Here is a 20,097-nt window from a genome sequence, read left to right on the forward strand (position 1 = left end):
GAGACCCTCCGCTTGTAAAGCCATCGTGATAACCACAGGAGCCTCCGGTTAGGGTGAGAGCACTGTCTTGTGGTGCCAGCGCAGAGAGACGGAAAGTCACTTTCCACAATGTTTTCATTCAATGTTCTACGCTGGTGGAATCACCTTCCCATTCCCACTCGGATTACGGATACACTGGTGTCCTTCAAACGACAGCTAACACCCATCTCTTCAGAGTACACCCGAACCCCGGTGAATATCCCTCTCTCTAAAGAAAACGAAACTCCTACTCCAGCACTAAATTCTCTGAGCACAAACAAATTACTTGGAATAAATAGCCCTTTTTCGTATGCATTGCCTCGTCTTGTTGAATACCTCCACTATTGTATGTCGCTTTGGACAAAAGTGTCCGCTAATTGTATGCTTCCGCCCAGTTTCGAACAGGAGACCTTTAGCGTGTAATGCAAACATGATAAACACTACACTACGGAAACCAATAGGCCAGTGCTGCTTCAAGTATTTATAGTCTTTTTTTATTGAGCTGTCTTGTACGGTCTGCACCGTGAAGGGCCAGCAAACGCACTGGCCACCTGCTCATGCACAACACAAAGCTAAAAGAAATCAGATTCTACGCAAGTTTGCGACACCGCGAGGGGCGGTAAACACTGAGCTGAATTCAAACTTCTAGCCTCACACCGCTCTGCAGAAAGAATGTTTTCAGTGAACGTCAGTACTCAACAGAAGCCTGATTTGACAATTGTCATAAAAGCCAGAGGTTGGGGACCTGGGGACCTTTCGCGTGTGAGGCGAACGTGATAACCACTACACTACAGAAACCTTCAGGCAAATCGAGCTGATAACCCTCTTCAGGCAAATCGAGCTGATAACCCTTTTTGATTGGGTTTCTGTCGACGATCATTGCTGGTGCGGCAGTGGATGCTATTATTTTCTCGCCAAAAGAAGAGCACTGTTTCTGCTCGGTTTCGAACCTTTCACGTGTGAGGCGAACGTGATAACCACTACACTCAGAAACCTTCAGGCAAATCAAGCTGATAACCCTTTTTGATTGGGTGCCTGTCGACGATCATTGCTGGTGCGGCAGTGGATGCTATTATTTTCTCGCCAAAAGAAGAGCACTGTTTCTGCTCGGTTTCGAACCGAGGACCTTTCGCGTGTTAGGCGAACGTGATGACCACTACACTACAGAAACCCCACAAGTGCTTTCACCAGCGAAGTTAGGCCTGCAAGGATAAAACAAGGCGTACGCGTTGGTCAATCGAGCGGACAAAGCCAACTCAGCGTGACAAGCTCCCTGCAGGTATTAGGGCCAATTTACAATCCGGGCCCGACACAGCTGTACAGGTCCTTGCGAAATGTCCCCTTTCTTCACATCTGAAGCACCTGAATTCTGGGCGTTCCTTCATCACATTTTCTGAGCTCATGCATAGTCGACAGGTTTTTACCTGATTGGTGTGCATGACTCTAAAGTGCTGTGGCGCTTCCGCCGTCTCGATTTTGGTACTGTTTGGTAAGGAGACCATCTCTTCCGGAAATCTGTTTTTTACAAACCTTGTTCCATCTTCTATGTTTGTGCCAGGATACAATCTTCTTTTAATTTTAGATATGGGGAAAACTCCCCATCTCTCTAGCTTGCTTAAAATTTCTTCATTTGCTAGGTAAACAGGCAGATGCTTGAACGAAACAACATAGTCTCTGTTTTGTAACCTCCGTACTTCAGATTTCACTCCTTTAATTGTCAATCCATTGTCTATTAAAATTTCGGTGTCATCTTCAGTCTTCATTGTTACTTCATACTCCCTTTGTTTGTTTGTGTCTCACCGCCAGCATTCTTCCTTCTCCAATCAGCTCCGTGACTGCTTTGGTTATATCAAATCTTCTTGCATCTTTTACATTTTCTACTTCTACAGTTACTGTTGCTTCCTTTGTGCATACTCTTCTTTGTACCTCTTGCTTATCCTTACCTTTCTCACCTCTTCGTTGGCCGGGCTCTTCATTTTATTTATCTCTTTGTCTGTTGTCAAGTCCATTTTCTTTACCTCTCCGTCTATTATCCAGCCCATTTTCTTTATCCTTTCTTGCAAGTCCCTCCATTTCCATGTCGTTGCCAAGCTTGCATGTCAGGATGGCCGAGCGGTCTAAGGCGCTGCGTTCAGGTCGCAGTCTCCCCTGGAGGTGTGGGTTCGAATCCCACTTCTGACAAACCGAGCCTGTGGCAGTGCGCTCAGGCTGAATTCTTTAACTCTCTGCCCCCATGTCCGAATGATACAGTAACACTGACAAAGTGCCGCATCACGCGGGCTTTAATGCAAGTGCACTGAAAGGGGATCAAAAGAATTGTCCTGGGATGGTGTTGCTTTTTAAGGTTTGCAGGGCATTTTTTTGTCAAATCCTCGTACAACGTCAAGTCATGACATTTGACAAATCCATGCCCTTGTATCGTGGATCATCCAGTGAGCAGAGAGCCAATTGAGAATGTGCGTAAAAGCAAATCTGAATGTTTCCGCCCAGTTGCTAACAGGAGACCCTCCGCTTGTAAAGCCATCGTGATAACCACAGGAGCCTCCGGTTAGGGTGAGAGCACTGTCTTGTGGTGCCAGCGCAGAGAGACGGAAAGTCACTTTCCACAATGTTTTCATTCAATGTTCTACGCTGGTGGAATCACCTTCCCATTCCCACTCGGATTACGGATACACCGGTGTCCTTCAAACGACAGCTAACACCCATCTATTCAGAGTACACCCGAACCCCGGTGAATATCCCTCTCTCTAAAGAAAACGAAACTCCTACTCCAGCACTAAATTCTCTGAGCACAAACAAATTACTTGGAATAAATAGCCCTTTTTCGTATGCATTGCCTCGTCTTGTTGAATACCTCCACTATTGTATGTCGCTTTGGACAAAAGTGTCCGCTAATTGTATGCTTCCGCCCAGTTTCGAACAGGAGACCTTTAGCGTGTAATGCAAACATGATAAACACTACACTACGGAAACCAATAGGCCAGTGCTGCTTCAAGTATTTATAGTCTTTTTTTATAGAGCTGTCTTGTACGGTCTGCACCGTGAAGGGCCAGCAAACGCACTGGCCACCTGCTCATGCACAACACAAAGCTAAAAGAAATCAGATTCTACGCAAGTTTGCGACACCGCGAGGGGCGGTAAACACTGAGCTGAATTCAAACTTCTAGCCTCACACCGCTCTGCAGAAAGAATGTTTTCAGTGAACGTCAGTACTCAACAGAAGCCTGATTTGACAATTGTCATAAAAGCCAGAGGTTGGGGACCTGGGGACCTTTCGCGTGTGAGGCGAACGTGATAACCACTACACTACAGAAACCTTCAGGCAAATCGAGCTGATAACCCTCTTCAGGCAAATCGAGCTGATAACCCTTTTTGATTGGGTTTCTGTCGACGATCATTGCTGGTGCGGCAGTGGATGCTATTATTTTCTCGCCAAAAGAAGAGCACTGTTTCTGCTCGGTTTCGAACCTTTCACGTGTGAGGCGAACGTGATAACCACTACACTCAGAAACCTTCAGGCAAATCAAGCTGATAACCCTTTTTGATTGGGTGCCTGTCGACGATCATTGCTGGTGCGGCAGTGGATGCTATTATTTTCTCGCCAAAAGAAGAGCACTGTTTCTGCTCGGTTTCGAACCGAGGACCTTTCGCGTGTTAGGCGAACGTGATGACCACTACACTACAGAAACCCCACAAGTGCTTTCACCAGCGAAGTTAGGCCTGCAAGGATAAAACAAGGCGTACGCGTTGGTCAATCGAGCGGACAAAGCCAACTCAGCGTGACAAGCTCCCTGCAGGTATTAGGGCCAATTTACAATCCGGGCCCGACACAGCTGTACAGGTCCTTGCGAAATGTCCCCTTTCTTCACATCTGAAGCACCTGAATTCTGGGCGTTCCTTCATCACATTTTCTGAGCTCATGCATAGTCGACAGGTTTTTACCTGATTGGTGTGCATGACTCTAAAGTGCTGTGGCGCTTCCGCCGTCTCGATTTTGGTACTGTATGGTAAGGAGACCATCTCTTCCGGAAATCTGTTTTTTACAAACCTTGTTCCATCTTCTATGTTTGTGCCAGGATACAATCTTCTTTTAATTTTAGATATGGGGAAAACTCCCCATCTCTCTAGCTTGCTTAAAATTTCTTCATTTGCTAGGTAAACAGGCAGATGCTTGAACGAAACAACATAGTCTCTGTTTTGTAACCTCCGTACTTCAGATTTCACTCCTTTAATTGTCAATCCATTGTCTATTAAAATTTCGGTGTCATCTTCAGTCTTCATTGTTACTTCATACTCCCTTTGTTTGTTTGTGTCTCACCGCCAGCATTCTTCCTTCTCCAATCAGCTCCGTGACTGCTTTGGTTATATCAAATCTTCTTGCATCTTTTACATTTTCTACTTCTACAGTTACTGTTGCTTCCTTTGTGCATACTCTTCTTTGTACCTCTTGCTTATCCTTACCTTTCTCACCTCTTCGTTGGCCGGGCTCTTCATTTTATTTATCTCTTTGTCTGTTGTCAAGTCCATTTTCTTTACCTCTCCGTCTATTATCCAGCCCATTTTCTTTATCCTTTCTTGCAAGTCCCTCCATTTCCATGTCGTTGCCAAGCTTGCATGTCAGGATGGCCGAGCGGTCTAAGGCGCTGCGTTCAGGTCGCAGTCTCCCCTGGAGGTGTGGGTTCGAATCCCACTTCTGACAAACCGAGCCTGTGGCAGTGCGCTCAGGCTGAATTCTTTAACTCTCTGCCCCCATGTCCGAATGATACAGTAACACTGACAAAGTGCCGCATCACGCGGGCTTTAATGCAAGTGCACTGAAAGGGGATCAAAAGAATTGTCCTGGGATGGTGTTGCTTTTTAAGGTTTGCAGGGCATTTTTTTGTCAAATCCTCGTACAACGTCAAGTCATGACATTTGACAAATCCATGCCCTTGTATCGTGGATCATCCAGTGAGCAGAGAGCCAATTGAGAATGTGCGTAAAAGCAAATCTGAATGTTTCCGCCCAGTTGCTAACAGGAGACCCTCCGCTTGTAAAGCCATCGTGATAACCACAGGAGCCTCCGGTTAGGGTGAGAGCACTGTCTTGTGGTGCCAGCGCAGAGAGACGGAAAGTCACTTTCCACAATGTTTTCATTCAATGTTCTACGCTGGTGGAATCACCTTCCCATTCCCACTCGGATTACGGATACACCGGTGTCCTTCAAACGACAGCTAACACCCATCTATTCAGAGTACACCCGAACCCCGGTGAATATCCCTCTCTCTAAAGAAAACGAAACTCCTACTCCAGCACTAAATTCTCTGAGCACAAACAAATTACTTGGAATAAATAGCCCTTTTTCGTATGCATTGCCTCGTCTTGTTGAATACCTCCACTATTGTATGTCGCTTTGGACAAAAGTGTCCGCTAATTGTATGCTTCCGCCCAGTTTCGAACAGGAGACCTTTAGCGTGTAATGCAAACATGATAAACACTACACTACGGAAACCAATAGGCCAGTGCTGCTTCAAGTATTTATAGTCTTTTTTTATAGAGCTGTCTTGTACGGTCTGCACCGTGAAGGGCCAGCAAACGCACTGGCCACCTGCTCATGCACAACACAAAGCTAAAAGAAATCAGATTCTACGCAAGTTTGCGACACCGCGAGGGGCGGTAAACACTGAGCTGAATTCAAACTTCTAGCCTCACACCGCTCTGCAGAAAGAATGTTTTCAATGAACGTCAGTACTCAACAGAAGCCTGATTTGACAATTGTCATAAAAGCCAGAGGTTGTTTCCGCCCAGTTTCAAACTGGGGACCTTTCGCGTGTGAGGCGAACGTGATAACCACTACACTACGGAAACCTTCAGGCAAATTGAGCTGATAACCCTTTTTGATTGGGTGCCTGTCGACGATCATTGCTGGTGCGGCAGTGGATGCTATTATTTTCTCGCCAAAAGAAGAGCACTGTTTCTGCTCGGTTTCGAACCGAGGACCTTTCGCGTGTTAGGCGAACGTGATGACCACTACACTACAGAAACCCCACAAGTGCTTTCACCAGCGAAGTTAGGCCTGCAAGGATAAAACAAGGCGTACGCGTTGGTCAATCGAGCGGACAAAGCCAACTCAGCGTGACAAGCTCCCTGCAGGTATTAGGGCCAATTTACAATCCGGGCCCGACACAGCTGTACAGGTCCTTGCGAAATGTCCCCTTTCGTCACATTTGAAGCACCTGAATTCTGGCCGTTCCTTCATCACATTTTCTGAGCTCATGCATAGTCGACAGGTTTTTACCTGATTGGTGTGCATGACTCTAAAGTGCTGTGGCGCTTCCGCCGTCTCGATTTTGGTACTGTATGGTAAGGAGACCATCTCTTCCGGAAATCTGTTTTTTACAAACCTTGTTCCATCTTCTATGTTTGTGCCAGGATACAATCTTCTTTTAATTTTAGATATGGGGAAAACTCCCCATCTCTCTAGCTTGCTTAAAATTTCTTCATTTGCTAGGTAAACAGGCAGATGCTTGAACGAAACAACATAGTCTCTGTTTTGTAACCTCCGTACTTCAGATTTCACTCCTTTAATTGTCAATCCATTGTCTATTAAAATTTCGGTGTCATCTTCAGTCTCCATTGTTACTTCAGGTCTTTACCTGATTGGTGTGCATGACTCTAAAGTGCTGTGGCCCTTCCGCCGTCTTGATCACATGTTTTTGGATTTGTCAGGGAAACCAGAGCACCCAGAGGAAACCCACACGAACATGGGGAGAACATGCAAACTCCACACAGTAACACCAACTGACCCAGCTTAGGCTCGAACTAGTGACCTTCTTGCTGTGAGGCGAACATGCTACCCACTGCACCACCATGCAGCCACCATACACATTTTTTCCTAAAATGTATATATATTTTAAGTCTTAGCTCTGCAATTTAACTATTTTTGTGGCAAATATTTTTTCATTATCTTTCAAACAGTAGGCTGAAAAAAAAAACTAATTTTAGAATAACAATTAAATTGCCGGCAATGTGGTGGCGCTGAGGGTAGAACGTTCGCCTCACAGTAAGAAATTTGTTGGTTCGAGCCTCAGCTAGGTCAGGTGGCATTTCTGTGTGGAGTTTGCATGTTCTCCCTGTGTTTGTGTGGGTGTCCTCTGGGTGCTCTGGTTTCCTCCACAAATCCAAAGACATTTGGTACAGGTAAATTGAGTAGGCTCAAATATATATATATGTGTGTGTTTGGATGTTTCCCAGTGATGCATTGCAGCTGGAAGGGCATCTGTTGTGTAAAACATGGATGGTGCTGGATAAGCTCTTGGGTTATTCCATTGTAGCAACTCCAGACTAATAAAGGGACTAAGCTGAAAAGAAAATTAATGAATTTAGTCGGAATTTAAAGGTTTTTGCATCTGATTTCAATATATATATATTTTTGGCATTATAAGCTAAGCTTATTGTGCTGTAGGTTTTTGCTTCTACATTTTACCAACAGTAAACCGGAGCATTATTGAACAAAGAAACATACAAAAGAACCCTTCCTTTTCATTGATACAACCTTTATGCAAAATCTCCAAAAATGAGGTCTCTACACTTTTGAGTGAACTCTGTTCATTTTCCTGGTGTGAAGCTGGTTCTGTTAAATTGCTCCCTGTTCGCAAAGTACAGCTCTGCAATTGCAGCGAGCTGGGCCACTGCATTTTGAGAGACACCTTCTCTCTGGAACGCTCTGGTCATGGTTGCTCCACGTCTTGACAGCTTTAAAAGCCTTTTGTAGCATGTATGACATCACAAACATTATTAGCTGAAAAACTATTTAAAACAATTAATACCTTCATGACCAAATAATTACAATGCAACCACCTATCGTAAGCCTAATGAGCACATAAAATTATATAAGTATCAAATGCACATTTGTTTGTGTGTGTGTGTGTGTGTGTGTGTGAGTCAAAGACAGCATGTAGTAGTGTGTGTAAGAGAGAGAGCCAGTTCATGTTTATGAGAAAGCATGTAGAAGTGTGTGTGCGAAAGGGAGGGCTTATATTTGTGAGTGAGAGCATGTACATGTGTCTGTGAGATGTCGATGTGTTTGTGTTGGCAACATTGTATCATTTACAGTCATGCTCAAAAAGTCATTCTGAATTGAATCGAGATAGAATGTAGGTGTGTGTGAGAGAGAGCATGTACAAGAGTGAGTGTGTTAGTGAGAGTGTGTACAAGTGTGTGTGTGTGAGTGAGACTAGCTAGTGTTGTGCTGAAATTTGATATGTCCTGAAAACTTGTCAGGCCAAACAGTTATTTACTTTTTGGTTTTATTTATTTAATAAATGTATATGGTATTTAAGCAAAGTTTTAGGGGAACTGGATATAATTATAAAGAATAATATTTTTTACATAATATAATCATTTTTATTTTAAATTTTATTTTAAATAATAATAGGCCTACACACACACAAACACACACACACACACACACACACACACACACACACACACACACACACACACACAAACACAGTCTAAAAATTGATTATTAAGCATGTAATATACACCCAGTCTAAAGCATGTGGTTTCCAGAAGCACTTAAACTGCTCAAGGCTGGGCTAATGCTGAGGTTTCATCTTTGGGTAGAGACTCAATAATATCCATATGCACAGTGTGACGTCACATTCAACCGGCGCGCGTGTGTGTGGCTGTTTTTTTGTGTTAGTGGGCGAGGCCGCAGGTTTCAAATCTCTTGGGTTTGCGCACGCAACTATTTGTGTTACGTAGATATGTCATCACAAAACACCTAATGACTCGTTATCAAGACGACTCATTTGAAGCACTATGAGTCGACTCTTTTATAGATGAATAAACAGTTTTAAACACTGTACACTTACAGATTTAAGCCGTAGCTGGATATTTCACTTCACTTAGAGCTGTTACACACTACATGGAAGGGCATTTTCAAAAACCCATAATATGGACTCTTTAACAAAATAAATACACTATTTAAATAAAATAGAAATCAACAAGTAAAATAGAAGAAACTGTAGAACTGTTATGGTTATAAACTATATAAATACACACACATGTGAGGGTCCATCTATTAGTCCCATGACGGAACTAACAGTATGGGTGAAGGTTAAATGCATGTAAACCTTTTAGCACATGTGAAAAGAAATATTTTTGTTTAATTTATTTTAATTTGTTTCTAGCTCTGAATTTTATTCTGACTCCAATTTATAATAGTTTTAGATTTACATTTATCTAATTCAAGCTGATTACCTTATAGGTCGCGATTAGTTCTAATTTAGATTGATTAACCTAATAAATCCTTATATTCCATTAATGTTTCATCGTTTACTCAAAGTCGCTTAGAGTCAGTATGGCTGGCCAGTTTCATCTGCACACGGAAACATCCTCGCCAGTTCCGATTCTTAGCAGATAAGCTAATTTCCTTTAAGTAATAATAGGCCACCCCATGCTTGCACATACTCAAAGAAAGTTTGATTTAGCCCCTACATGATATCATACCCCTAGATTATATTATCAGTGATTGTCAGAAATCAACAAGTCTCTAATTCTGTGCCCATGCTTCATCCATTGTGCCTAAATAGATGACTAATCCTGGTTGTAGGCTGCGGAAACGTCAGCCTAAACAATCTACTACATTTAAATGATTTCAGGAGATATTAGAGTTAAACAAGAATTTTACATTTATTTGTCAGGAAAAGATTTTCCATTGCAGTTCACATAATTAAACAAAATAAGCCAATCAAGATTGTACAACATAATTTACTCAAATATACATTTAAGAGTTAAAGAGGAATACCTGACCATGAAGAAATACATTGCAGCATATAAGTCCTGATGCAGAACTCAGAGACTCACAATCTGCAATGGGGTATCCTGTCTACAGGATCACACGGACACTTCTGCACCCTTTGCCTAAATACAAATCATCATAAATTCAAGACAATAAAAGCTTCACCAAGACTCTTGCCTGGTCATGAGTTGATGCGAAGACCATTTTCCCTGAAGTGGAGCATCTGTCAAAAATATTTTCAAAGTCAAAACCCAAATAACTGATATAAAGGAGATTGTAAAATATTACAGTGAAATTAAGACCACTTTACCAATCACACAGAGACATTTAAAATCACACCAAACATGAATAAAAAGCCCCAAGATACACCATATTAAAAACTTAAACATTCGGTGTGGAATGTGAGTGAGCTGCTCTGGTGGAGAAGGTAAAGTCCAGGGCAAAGAGGGGGGCTCAGGATGCACGATCGATACAACCTGAACAACTGCTTTTCTAGCTGATCTTCTTCTCAGATTACAAAGTTTTATGTCTTAGTGCCTGACCATTCTCACGGTCTTGTCTCGTGTGGAGTTCCACAACAGTTTGCAGATTTTAATAATATGGAGAGATTTAGCCATCCTTACACTATTATGTGCATTTCTATTCTTAAACTGTAGTTCTCCTGTACACTGCAACGAGAACCTCAGTCAATAATATTTATGTAAAACTGAATTTTTGTTGCATCATATGATTATATTTTAAACTTTTCATAAAATCATCAAACAATGTGTACCTAAAAAGCATTTTGTAAGAATTTTAAAAAGTTCTGTCCTATTGTCACTAAGTTATTCTTACTTTTTTTTCTACTGGATATGTGGTTTATATCTAGTATATATATATATATATATATATATATATATATATATATATATATATATATATATATATATATATATATATATATATATATATATATTGATTTGTCTATTTGCTGGCTTGCTATCAGAAAACAAACACTAAGCTAGGCGATAGATTAATTAAATTCTACAATTACAAGTGATTTGTAATTTGTTCATTTATACCCCATTTTTGTTTAATAATGTTTTTCTATGCAGACTTTATGTATTGGTCTAATATTTGTATAAAGAAAGTTTGCATTTGCATTTACTCATTTAGCATCTTTTATCCTGCGACAACAACTAATGACAAAAGAAGAAACAGACTCAGCCTATCAAAGGTTCAGAGCTTGTGTTTTAAATGCTAACAAACCTTAAGCCAAGTCCAACAAGTAAAGCCACACAATGTTGTTTTAAAGCTTATTTAATTTAATTTTTTTTTTTAAATGCACTGTTCTGTTCTCAAGTCAAGCTGTTAAGCTCATTAGGCCCTGTGGCTTTTGTTTTTTATTTATAATATCTTTCACTTAAATTGCTGTTTCATAAAAAAATCTACTGGGAAGAGTTGCCATATTTCATATAAAGATTTTATGGCACAAACACGTTATTTAATTTAAAGCTTACTTGTTTTTATTTATTAAAAAGCCTAGCTTGATGTGCACTATTTTGTTTTTCTTTTGCTTATCTTATTGTCGTGATTTATAAAGTAATCTGATTTGTTATAAAAGCTTTTCTGGTAAAATAATAATAATAATAATAAAACAATAAACAACAATTAAACAGTGTTTAAGTGTCTAATCCTTGCAGCATCATATGTTACAAAAATATTCACAAAGACTATTTGATTTATTAAATAACTCATCTCTTATGCTTTCTTTCATGTTATGTGACAAAATGAATGAATGACTCGGATTAACTAAAAGATTCATTAATTCGCTCATGTGCACGTTGTGTAGTGCGAGACAAGATCAGTACATTTTTCGAGTCCTCTATCGAGTCGTTCGTTCACCGCATGAAAGACTACAGCCAAACATATGCATTTAGAGCCAGAAAAAGAATTGATCTGTTCACCTCTCGAGTCTTCGGGTTTGAATCATTCGTTCATCACGGGCCAATCATATGCGTTTAGAGCCAAAAAAAAAAAAGAATTAATCTATTCAACTCTCGAGTCCTCGGGTTTGAGTTATTCTGTCACGTGATGAACGAACGACTCAAGAACCAGAAGACTCGAAAGGTGAACTAATTATCATGGCTCCTATTGGCTCAAAATGGGGACATTGGTTAAGATTGTATGTGATTGTCATTGTAACGTAAACGCACCACTGACATTTGAAGACATGAAGAGGTGAGCTGAGCAAACAGACAACAATACCCATAGACAAAAGAGCAGGTAAACATTGAATTGTTATTTTCTTCTTCTTATAATCTATTTATGACTTATTTGTTGTGTGATGAGCCTTCTGGGCTAGTTGTAGATGTGTTTGGAAGCAATTCGTAACATTTTAATAATATTTTGGCAAATTTAACCAAATGAACGAAATGACTCGAAAAAAGATTTGTTCATCTCGATGAACGAGACTCAAAGATCCGAGTCAGTAAAATGATCCGAACTTCCCATCACTATTGAGTATGCGAAATTCTGTTGTACGCCACTGCGAAAAGGGGTGGGATTAAAGAAGATGATTAGACATGAATGGTTTCTCTCCAGTGTGGCTCATCATGTGTTGATTAAGGTGTGATGATTGGCTGAAACTCTTCCCACACTGAGTGCATGTGAATGGTTTCTCTCCAGTGTGGATCCTCATGTGTCGATTAAGGTTTGATGAAAAGTTAAAACTCTTCCCACACTGAGTGCATGTGAATGGTTTCTCTCCAGTGTGGATTCTCATGTGTTTACAAAGGTCTGATGAGCGGTTGAAACTTTTCCCACATTGAGTGCATTTGAATGGTTTCTCTCCGGTGTGGATCATCATGTGTCGATAAAGGTTTGATGAAAAGTTAAAACTCTTCCCACACTGAATGCATGTGAATGGTTTCTCTCCAGTGTGGATTCTCATGTGTTTATAAAGGTCTGATGAGCGGTTGAAACTTTTCCCACATTGAGTGCATTTGAATGGTTTCTCTCCAGTGTGGATCATCATGTGTTGATTAAGGGATGATAAGTGGTTGAAACTCTTCCCACACTGAGTGCATGTAAATGGTTTCTCTCCAGTGTGGATCATCATGTGTCGATAAAGGTTCGATGAAAAGTTGAAACTCTTCCCACACTGAGTGCATGTGAATGGTTTCTCTACAGTGTGAATCCTCATATGTTGATGAAGGTTTGATGAGCGGTTAAAACTTTTCCCACATTGAGTGCATTTGAATGATTTCTCTCCAGTGTGGATTCTCATGTGTTTATAAAGGTCTGATGAGCGGTTGAAACTCTTCCCACATTGAGTGCATTTGAATGGTTTCTTTCTAGTGTGGATCCTCATGTGTAGATTAAGGTTTGATTTTTGGCTGAAACTCTTCCCACACTGATTGCATGTGAATGGTTTCTCTCCAGTGTGGATCCTCATGTGTTTATAAAGGTTTGCTGAGCAGTTAAAACTCTTCCCACACTGAGCGCATGTGAATGGTTTCTCTCCAGTGTGGATCCTCATGTGAATCTTAAGATTGTCTTTTCTTCCAAAACACTTTCCACACTGAGTGCAGGTGAATTGATTCTTGTCTCTCCTTTTCAAAATATCATCAGTCTGTAAATGAGTTTTTTCCTCAATTTTAACATGATGTTCCTCCTCTTTACTCTCCTCATTCTCTTCAATTAGGTCTGAAAAAAAACACTAGTTGTTATCAAGTTTTAAAAACTCTCATCAAAAGCTGAAAAGTGAAAAGACACTGGAAACATTGGCTACACACACTGTAATTTTGATGCACAGTAATTGTAAAATAAATCAGATTATGATGTGTCCATTAACGTGTACATATTTAAGCAGATTCAATTCAATTAATCTTTATTTATCTAGTGCTTTTACAAAGTAAATTGTTTCAAAGTCGCTTAACATAGAAGTTATAGTTTATGGACTATGCACAAACTCTGCTGACATGGTTCCGGTAGAATATCAGTCAGGTTCTTTACGTCCGCATTGCGCGTTCTACAGCAAAATTTAATTTTGCGGCGAAACCTAAACGCATCAGAGGATGGCAAAGAAGGAAGATTTACTCCTAAATTTATGAGGATCTAGTGCCAGTGAATGTCCAGCATCATGAACACCATTATTGTTCAGTTCCAGAACCCAAAATAGTTTTTTAATACACCAGATCAGTCTGACAATCTCCATGAAGAGGTGGAATGACTAAAAGGAGACTGCTTCGATGCTGCTTTTAGTGCTGTTATAAGGTTCTAAAGGTACCGTTAAAAAATGATGTACTAGAATTTACATCATTTAGAATGTAATAGGCCAATAACAGTCTGAAACAAATGTGTCAAGCGCAAGTATTTATATGCAAAACCTAATCAGAGTACAATTAAAAGCATTGAAAAAGTCTTAAATTTGATAATCTTAAATTAAGGCTTTAATAGCCTTTAATTATTATACAAAGTCTTGGATTTCATTACAGAGGTCCTAATTTATTTATTTATTTTACTTTTCTAAGATTAAGTTCATACATTAATTGTTTTAAAACATCTATTTCGTAATACTTTAATATGAGGAATAAAAGACTACTTATTGTCAAAACTCATTCCTAGGAACTTTACCTTTTTCACAACTTGTATAGTTTCTCTATGTAAAAAAAATCCTGATCTAAATGCTTAGACCTTTAAAAAACAAAAATGCATGTATACAGTTTTTTTTTTATTTAGAAAAATTAAAAAAACATTTAAAACTGACCAGTCATATATTTTATTTATACATATTTAAATTTGTCTCTTGATTGTATACATATTTTTTCCCTTTATAACAAATACATAAATCATCTACATATAAACTACAAAATATATTATTCCCATTAACATTTACAATATTATTAATTTTAATACTAAATAGTGTTACTGATAGTATACTTTCTTGGGGCACTCCTGATTCTCATATATGCTATATATGCTCATATATTCAGATAATATAGTTTTCATACGCACACGAAAAACTCTATTGAATAAAAAAAAAAATTGCAATAAAATTAGGCAAATTTCCTCAAACACCCATCTGGTGTAAATGTTTTAAAATACCATACTTCCTGGTAGTGTCAAAGGCCTTTTCCGGATTAAAAAAAAAAAAAAACTGCTTATATGTGTTCTTTTTTAATAAAACCATCTCGTACAAAAGATTCTAATCGTATAAGATGGCAAAGAGTACTTTTCCCTCTTCTAAACCCACAATAATATTTATTAATGATATACTTCTGTTTTTTTTTCGTTCCATTGTTTTGCAAAGGCAACTGGTAAGTGCTATTGGACGATAATTATTTAAATAATCTTTTCCTGGTTTAGGTATTGGTATAATAATAGCTACTTTCTAAAAGGATGGTATTTCTCCTGATTTGCAGATATTGTTAACCCGACAAGAAATGCCATCTAAAAAGATGACCTGCTGTTTGTCCAGTCAGGAACATTGAAAAACATAAATATACAAATAACAATGTTATTCTGGAACACCGTTTGCGAACCAAAACGTTTGCGAATGTGAAACGTCTGTTAATGAACATCAGGTATAGCATGAACAGTGTGAAAGGAGATTACAGATAACACAGGATTCTGTTTCTTCAGTGTTAGAATGACGCGGAGTTAATAATTTCAAGAGTTAAAAGCTCTACAAATACTCAGCCTCAGCTCTCAGAATAAACAGAGCACAATGACAAACAGTGACATACATAAATTGTCAATCATATCATAGCAGTGACCTGATCTCATATGTTATTGTTTTAGAACTTACAATTATTGGAGAAATGACCAGGAATAATAAACAATAGAAAACAGTAAAACTCAAGGGCGAACTGGCCATAGGTAGACATAGGGACATTTCCCCTTGGTCTGACAGTCATCTGATCTGCTGCCACCGTGATTCTGGCCCGCTCTGCCCCCACTTATCATGAACATTGCGCTTCACTCCCCATAAATAATTTAGTAATAGGAAATTAATCCTTAACAAAGTATGGAAGTGTGTAGTTATTGTAAAGTGTTACCAAATTATCTTTTGTCTTAGACCTTTAGACCTGTCCTACCTCCCTGACTCTTTATCCCTCCTTTCTGCTTTATAGCCATGCTGAGTGAAAGTAACACCATCATCAAATTACATGAACTTTACATAAACTATGCAAAACTCGCTGTGTGCCGACACTTCTGCACAAAAGGCTGTTAATTCGGTTTCATGGCGCATGAGCGACGCTTAACTTTTTGGCGTGAATGCAAACAACCGGGATTCACACAGGAGCATGTGTGAGTTGCTGGTTTTCTGTACGCATGCATCAGTTTGCTTTCACAAGCGATGTTTCAGTTGCACATTGAGAATAACAAACTCGCAAAAAATGCCAAATGTAAATGGCCCCTAATGTCTTTATTTTGAGATTGCCACTCTTAATGAATACATTTGCATAAAGTAATCGTATATAAATGCTTTCACTAGGGGACTTTTTTTTTTTGCCACCCCCAGGAAAATCCCACCCTGGGCGATCGCCCACATTACCCATGCCTAAATCCACCACTGGTATTGCTAAACGTTATTGTTCCACTATTATTTGTTTGTTTTGTCTCACGTCGCCCCACAACATCATATAGTTCAGAATACTGTACAATGTTTTATAATGATTAATTATTTTAGAGTCAATTTCATTCAGCATGTTTAAAATTGGGGCATACATGTTTTCTGACATACTTTAAACCAGGGTTTTTCAAATGGCCCAGATTTTGTATTTGTCCTATCAAAAAAAATATTAGAATAAAAAAAATATTCTTTTTTTGGATATTTCTTAGCAAAAGATTTTAAATGTGTAAAAAAGCAAGCTTTACTTGTATCCACACACTTTTTTTTTCCAAAATAAACTTTCTTTAAAATAAAAAAAATATAATAATAAATAAATGTTTTAAAAACTATAATTAACCAAATCTATGCACAACAATCGGTCCAGGTCGATGTCCTCAGCAGTAAATACATGGAGCACGTTTAAACAAATGATATTGTAAGGAAAATAATTACACCATTATGATAAATAGGAGTTAAAATGACCTTTTTGAACAAAAAAGTTGAAAGTTTTATTGAGATGGATTGTTGGTGATCGTATGGGTTTTGGCCAGACAGGGTAGCAAAATATGAACAAAGAAAAATAAAGACTTTTAAAAAAAGATTTTAAAACCTACAACACAATATTTCAGTAAATTTAGGACTTTTTAAGGCCTAAAATTTAGATTTTGGAATTTAAGACAATTTAAGACCCTGTGGAAACCCTGTTTAAACAAAATAGCCCTGGAAATTAGTTATTATAAAAATGTTGTAATTCTAATTCAGATACTATCTGTGAGAACTAGTAACAACTACTAGAAACAAGTTTAATCCCAAAAGGTTAATTAAAAAAGGGGAATTGTGATCAATGTGACATATGCAAGTGGAAAGTACTAAGCCAACACTATCACTGTAATAGCAGATATCTTTTATGAGAATACTGTGGGTCAAATATTGTCAGCTCAGTTCAACTTTTTTAATTTATTGTTTTTATGTATTTTATATAGTGCCAGCGCTCAAGGACGCTTTACAAACAGTAGGAGAACAAGAAAAGCAATAACCTTAAGAAGGTAGAGAAATGGGAGACTAATAATACATAAAACAATGACAAAAGACATGAGAACAAGTGACAATGAAACTAGTTCCTGTCTTTCAATGAGTTAAAATATCTGAATGAGGATCAAATGACTGAGTTGGTCTTTGAGAATAAAAACCAACCTGTTTGTTCCTGTGGATCTTCCTGTTTGACTGTGAATGTTTCTTCAATCTTCACATCTTCACTCTCCTCTTTAATAAACGCCATCTTTATAACAGTGTGGAGATCAGTCGCTTCAGCAGGAGTTTTTCTCTGTGTTTGGACACTTTATCCTGTTTAAAATAAATAAAACAATGAACAGAAACAAAATAACTTCTCTTCAACACTTGCTTCAACCGTTTATTTATTTAATTATAGAGTGATTACCAAAAAGAAATCAGTTAAGTCTGAGCAAGAAACAAAAGCCACAAATGAGCTGATGAAACCTAGTACTCCATTTCATAGAGATAAAGTTGGTTTTATATTCACACGTTCGTTCATTTAGAAGTCTCTGTATTGTTTACCATGTTACTTTGAATATTCGAAAGGAATTAGCATGCAAGTGTGGCTTGAAAACAACATTAACACTGTTTATTTGACTGTGACCAATGTTGTACTTTGATAGTCATTGAGTGCTAATATGATTTCGCTATTTAGAGTTTGCAAATAATACTTTAAAGAAATTATATTATTAAGGGGAAAGTCTGAATGTATAAATATAAAACCAACTTTACCTCTATCTCCATTTCTTATATATAGTGATGTATACTTCGAATTAAATGACATGATGCTACTTAATAAATTAAACCTTCATTAAAACACTTATTACACACTTTACTGTTGTTTTATTCAAACTTTAACATTTTTTCTTAATTGTTTTGTTTGTTGTATTTATTTTATTGTCTGCTTACAGCAACGTTGTAGCACTTATTTGCATGAGACAAGAATTTACTCTTGTGGACAAATAAAGTTTATCCTATCTTATTTAAACAATAGGCCTTACTGTGAGTAAAATAATACTTTGTTGTATAAAGGGTTCAAATTATATTGTCAACAGCAGGTACATCCAGCATTAAATGAACAACCTGAAATTGTAATCAGTCGGTTTACATCTGTGTAAAAGCTTTAAAACAAACCTTTCTCCAGTTGAATAACAGTGCGGGAGCGGCGCAGCCTTATGACATCACACCAACACACCATAATAAAAGTCTTTTTTTTTTTAAAGCTTTTTACCACCTATTTGTATGTTTGAATGGGCAAACATCAAATTCTCCAAAATGCCTGCCAGGTTCCAACCTATATATGTAATAGGTTGAAACTTATTTGGGCTACAGTCCATTTGTAAGGATAAAAACAATATTTAACCAAATAAACAAACAAACAAATAAATAAATAAATTGTTGTAAAGAAACTTGAAACTTGACTGAAGAACTTAATACAAAGTTGAACAGTGCATCCACACATGTTTAGATTTTACATTTTATAATGTTAGCAATCAGATATTATTTGAGTGTAAATTTAGCATGTGCAACTTAACTTTTCCGACATAAAACAACAACTGCACTTACTCCTGTAACTTGTTTGCAACAATGAAATTTAAATATCTGTGTCACATATTCATTTAAATAAATGGCTCATCATCATGTGCAGTCATCTTTATTAATAGCTGCCTGACCATTAACTGAATAGGACCGTTTTACATATATGAAACCTGTTAACAGGTATAGCTGTTCATGCCAATACAAACTTGATAACCTAAAGCATATTACATGAACAGGACCTGCCTAACATCTCTTAAAACAAATAAGCATAGCGTCTATATCAATACATACGTGATTGCCCAGATCATTACAATCACTACATCTGAATGGTGCCTTTTAGTAACCATAGTTGTTCACCAATACCAGTTTAATACTTGAAATAATTACACATATGTGAGGCGTCACAGTGGTGCATTGGGTAGCACGATCGCCTCACAGCAAGAAGGTTGCTGGTTTGAGCCTCAGCTGGGTCAGTTATCATTTCTGTGTGGAGTTTGCATGTTCTCCCCGTGTTCACATGAGTTTCCTCCAGATGCTCTGGTTTCCCCAAAGTCCATAGACATGCTGTATGCATGTGGTGTTTGTGTATCCCAGTAGTTGCAGCTGAAAGGGCATCTGCTGCGTGAATCATGTGCTGGATTAGTTGCCTGTTTATTCCACTTTGGCGACCCCAGATTAATAAAGGGACTGAGCCATAAAGAAAATGAATGAATACATGAGTAATACCACACGAGTAGCAGTGCTATCAGTTTTTGTATTTCTATTTGTTGTAATGGCCTGTTGTTATTGCAATAAAAAATGAATAAATAAAGTTTAAAAAGCAATGCAATGTGGCTGTATATCAGCAGTGGTGGAATGCGTGTGTTATAGTGTAAACTTGGCACTCGAGAATGATTGTCCCTCTACCTGTTGTTTCAATCCCCTAAGAACATTGCTAATTTTCAGAACGCAAATGAAGACACTTTAGATGAAATCAGAGAGCTCCCTCATCTGTCATAGACAGCAAGAGTCCCGAGATGCTCAAAGTCCAGAAAAGTACCCAAAAACATTGTCAAAACCTGTGACGTGACTTTACTGGTTCAATTGTAATCGAGTTCCAAAA

At 38.3% G+C, this 20,097-nt stretch overlaps 1 protein-coding gene and 6 non-coding genes across 7 annotated transcripts; 2 read left to right on the forward strand and 5 right to left on the reverse strand.

Annotated features, from left to right (window-relative positions):
* Positions 1 to 1,116: 1,116 nt before the first annotated feature.
* Positions 1,117 to 1,189, reverse strand: trnav-aac (transfer RNA valine (anticodon AAC)). Its single transcript has one exon. It is a non-coding gene; the product is annotated as a tRNA-Val (tRNA).
* A 927-nt stretch (positions 1,190 to 2,116) lies between these two features.
* Positions 2,117 to 2,199, forward strand: trnal-cag (transfer RNA leucine (anticodon CAG)). Its single transcript has one exon. It is a non-coding gene; the product is annotated as a tRNA-Leu (tRNA).
* Positions 2,200 to 3,634: 1,435 nt separating this feature from the next.
* trnav-aac (transfer RNA valine (anticodon AAC)) lies at positions 3,635 to 3,707 on the reverse strand. Its single transcript has one exon. It is a non-coding gene; the product is annotated as a tRNA-Val (tRNA).
* A 927-nt stretch (positions 3,708 to 4,634) lies between these two features.
* trnal-cag (transfer RNA leucine (anticodon CAG)) lies at positions 4,635 to 4,717 on the forward strand. The gene has a single exon. It is a non-coding gene; the product is annotated as a tRNA-Leu (tRNA).
* Positions 4,718 to 5,792: 1,075 nt separating this feature from the next.
* trnav-cac (transfer RNA valine (anticodon CAC)) lies at positions 5,793 to 5,865 on the reverse strand. Its single transcript has one exon. It is a non-coding gene; the product is annotated as a tRNA-Val (tRNA).
* A 104-nt stretch (positions 5,866 to 5,969) lies between these two features.
* On the reverse strand, positions 5,970 to 6,042 carry trnav-aac (transfer RNA valine (anticodon AAC)). Its single transcript has one exon. It is a non-coding gene; the product is annotated as a tRNA-Val (tRNA).
* A 3,635-nt stretch (positions 6,043 to 9,677) lies between these two features.
* On the reverse strand, positions 9,678 to 18,644 carry LOC137490938 (uncharacterized). Its single transcript, XM_073947710.1, has 4 exons — positions 18,540 to 18,644; positions 17,598 to 17,747; positions 10,749 to 13,492; positions 9,678 to 10,672 (listed from the first exon to the last, which is right to left on the reverse strand). The coding sequence occupies exons 2-3, from the start codon at positions 17,680 to 17,682 to the stop codon at positions 12,351 to 12,353; spliced, it is 1,227 nt and encodes a 408-aa protein (XP_073803811.1). The 5' UTR covers positions 17,683 to 17,747; positions 18,540 to 18,644; the 3' UTR covers positions 9,678 to 10,672; positions 10,749 to 12,350.
* Between the last annotated feature and the right edge of the window lie 1,453 nt (positions 18,645 to 20,097).

Source organism: Danio rerio, chromosome 4 (assembly GCF_049306965.1).
Source record: "Danio rerio strain Tuebingen ecotype United States chromosome 4, GRCz12tu, whole genome shotgun sequence".
Classification (NCBI taxonomy): domain Eukaryota; kingdom Metazoa; phylum Chordata; class Actinopteri; order Cypriniformes; family Danionidae; genus Danio; species Danio rerio.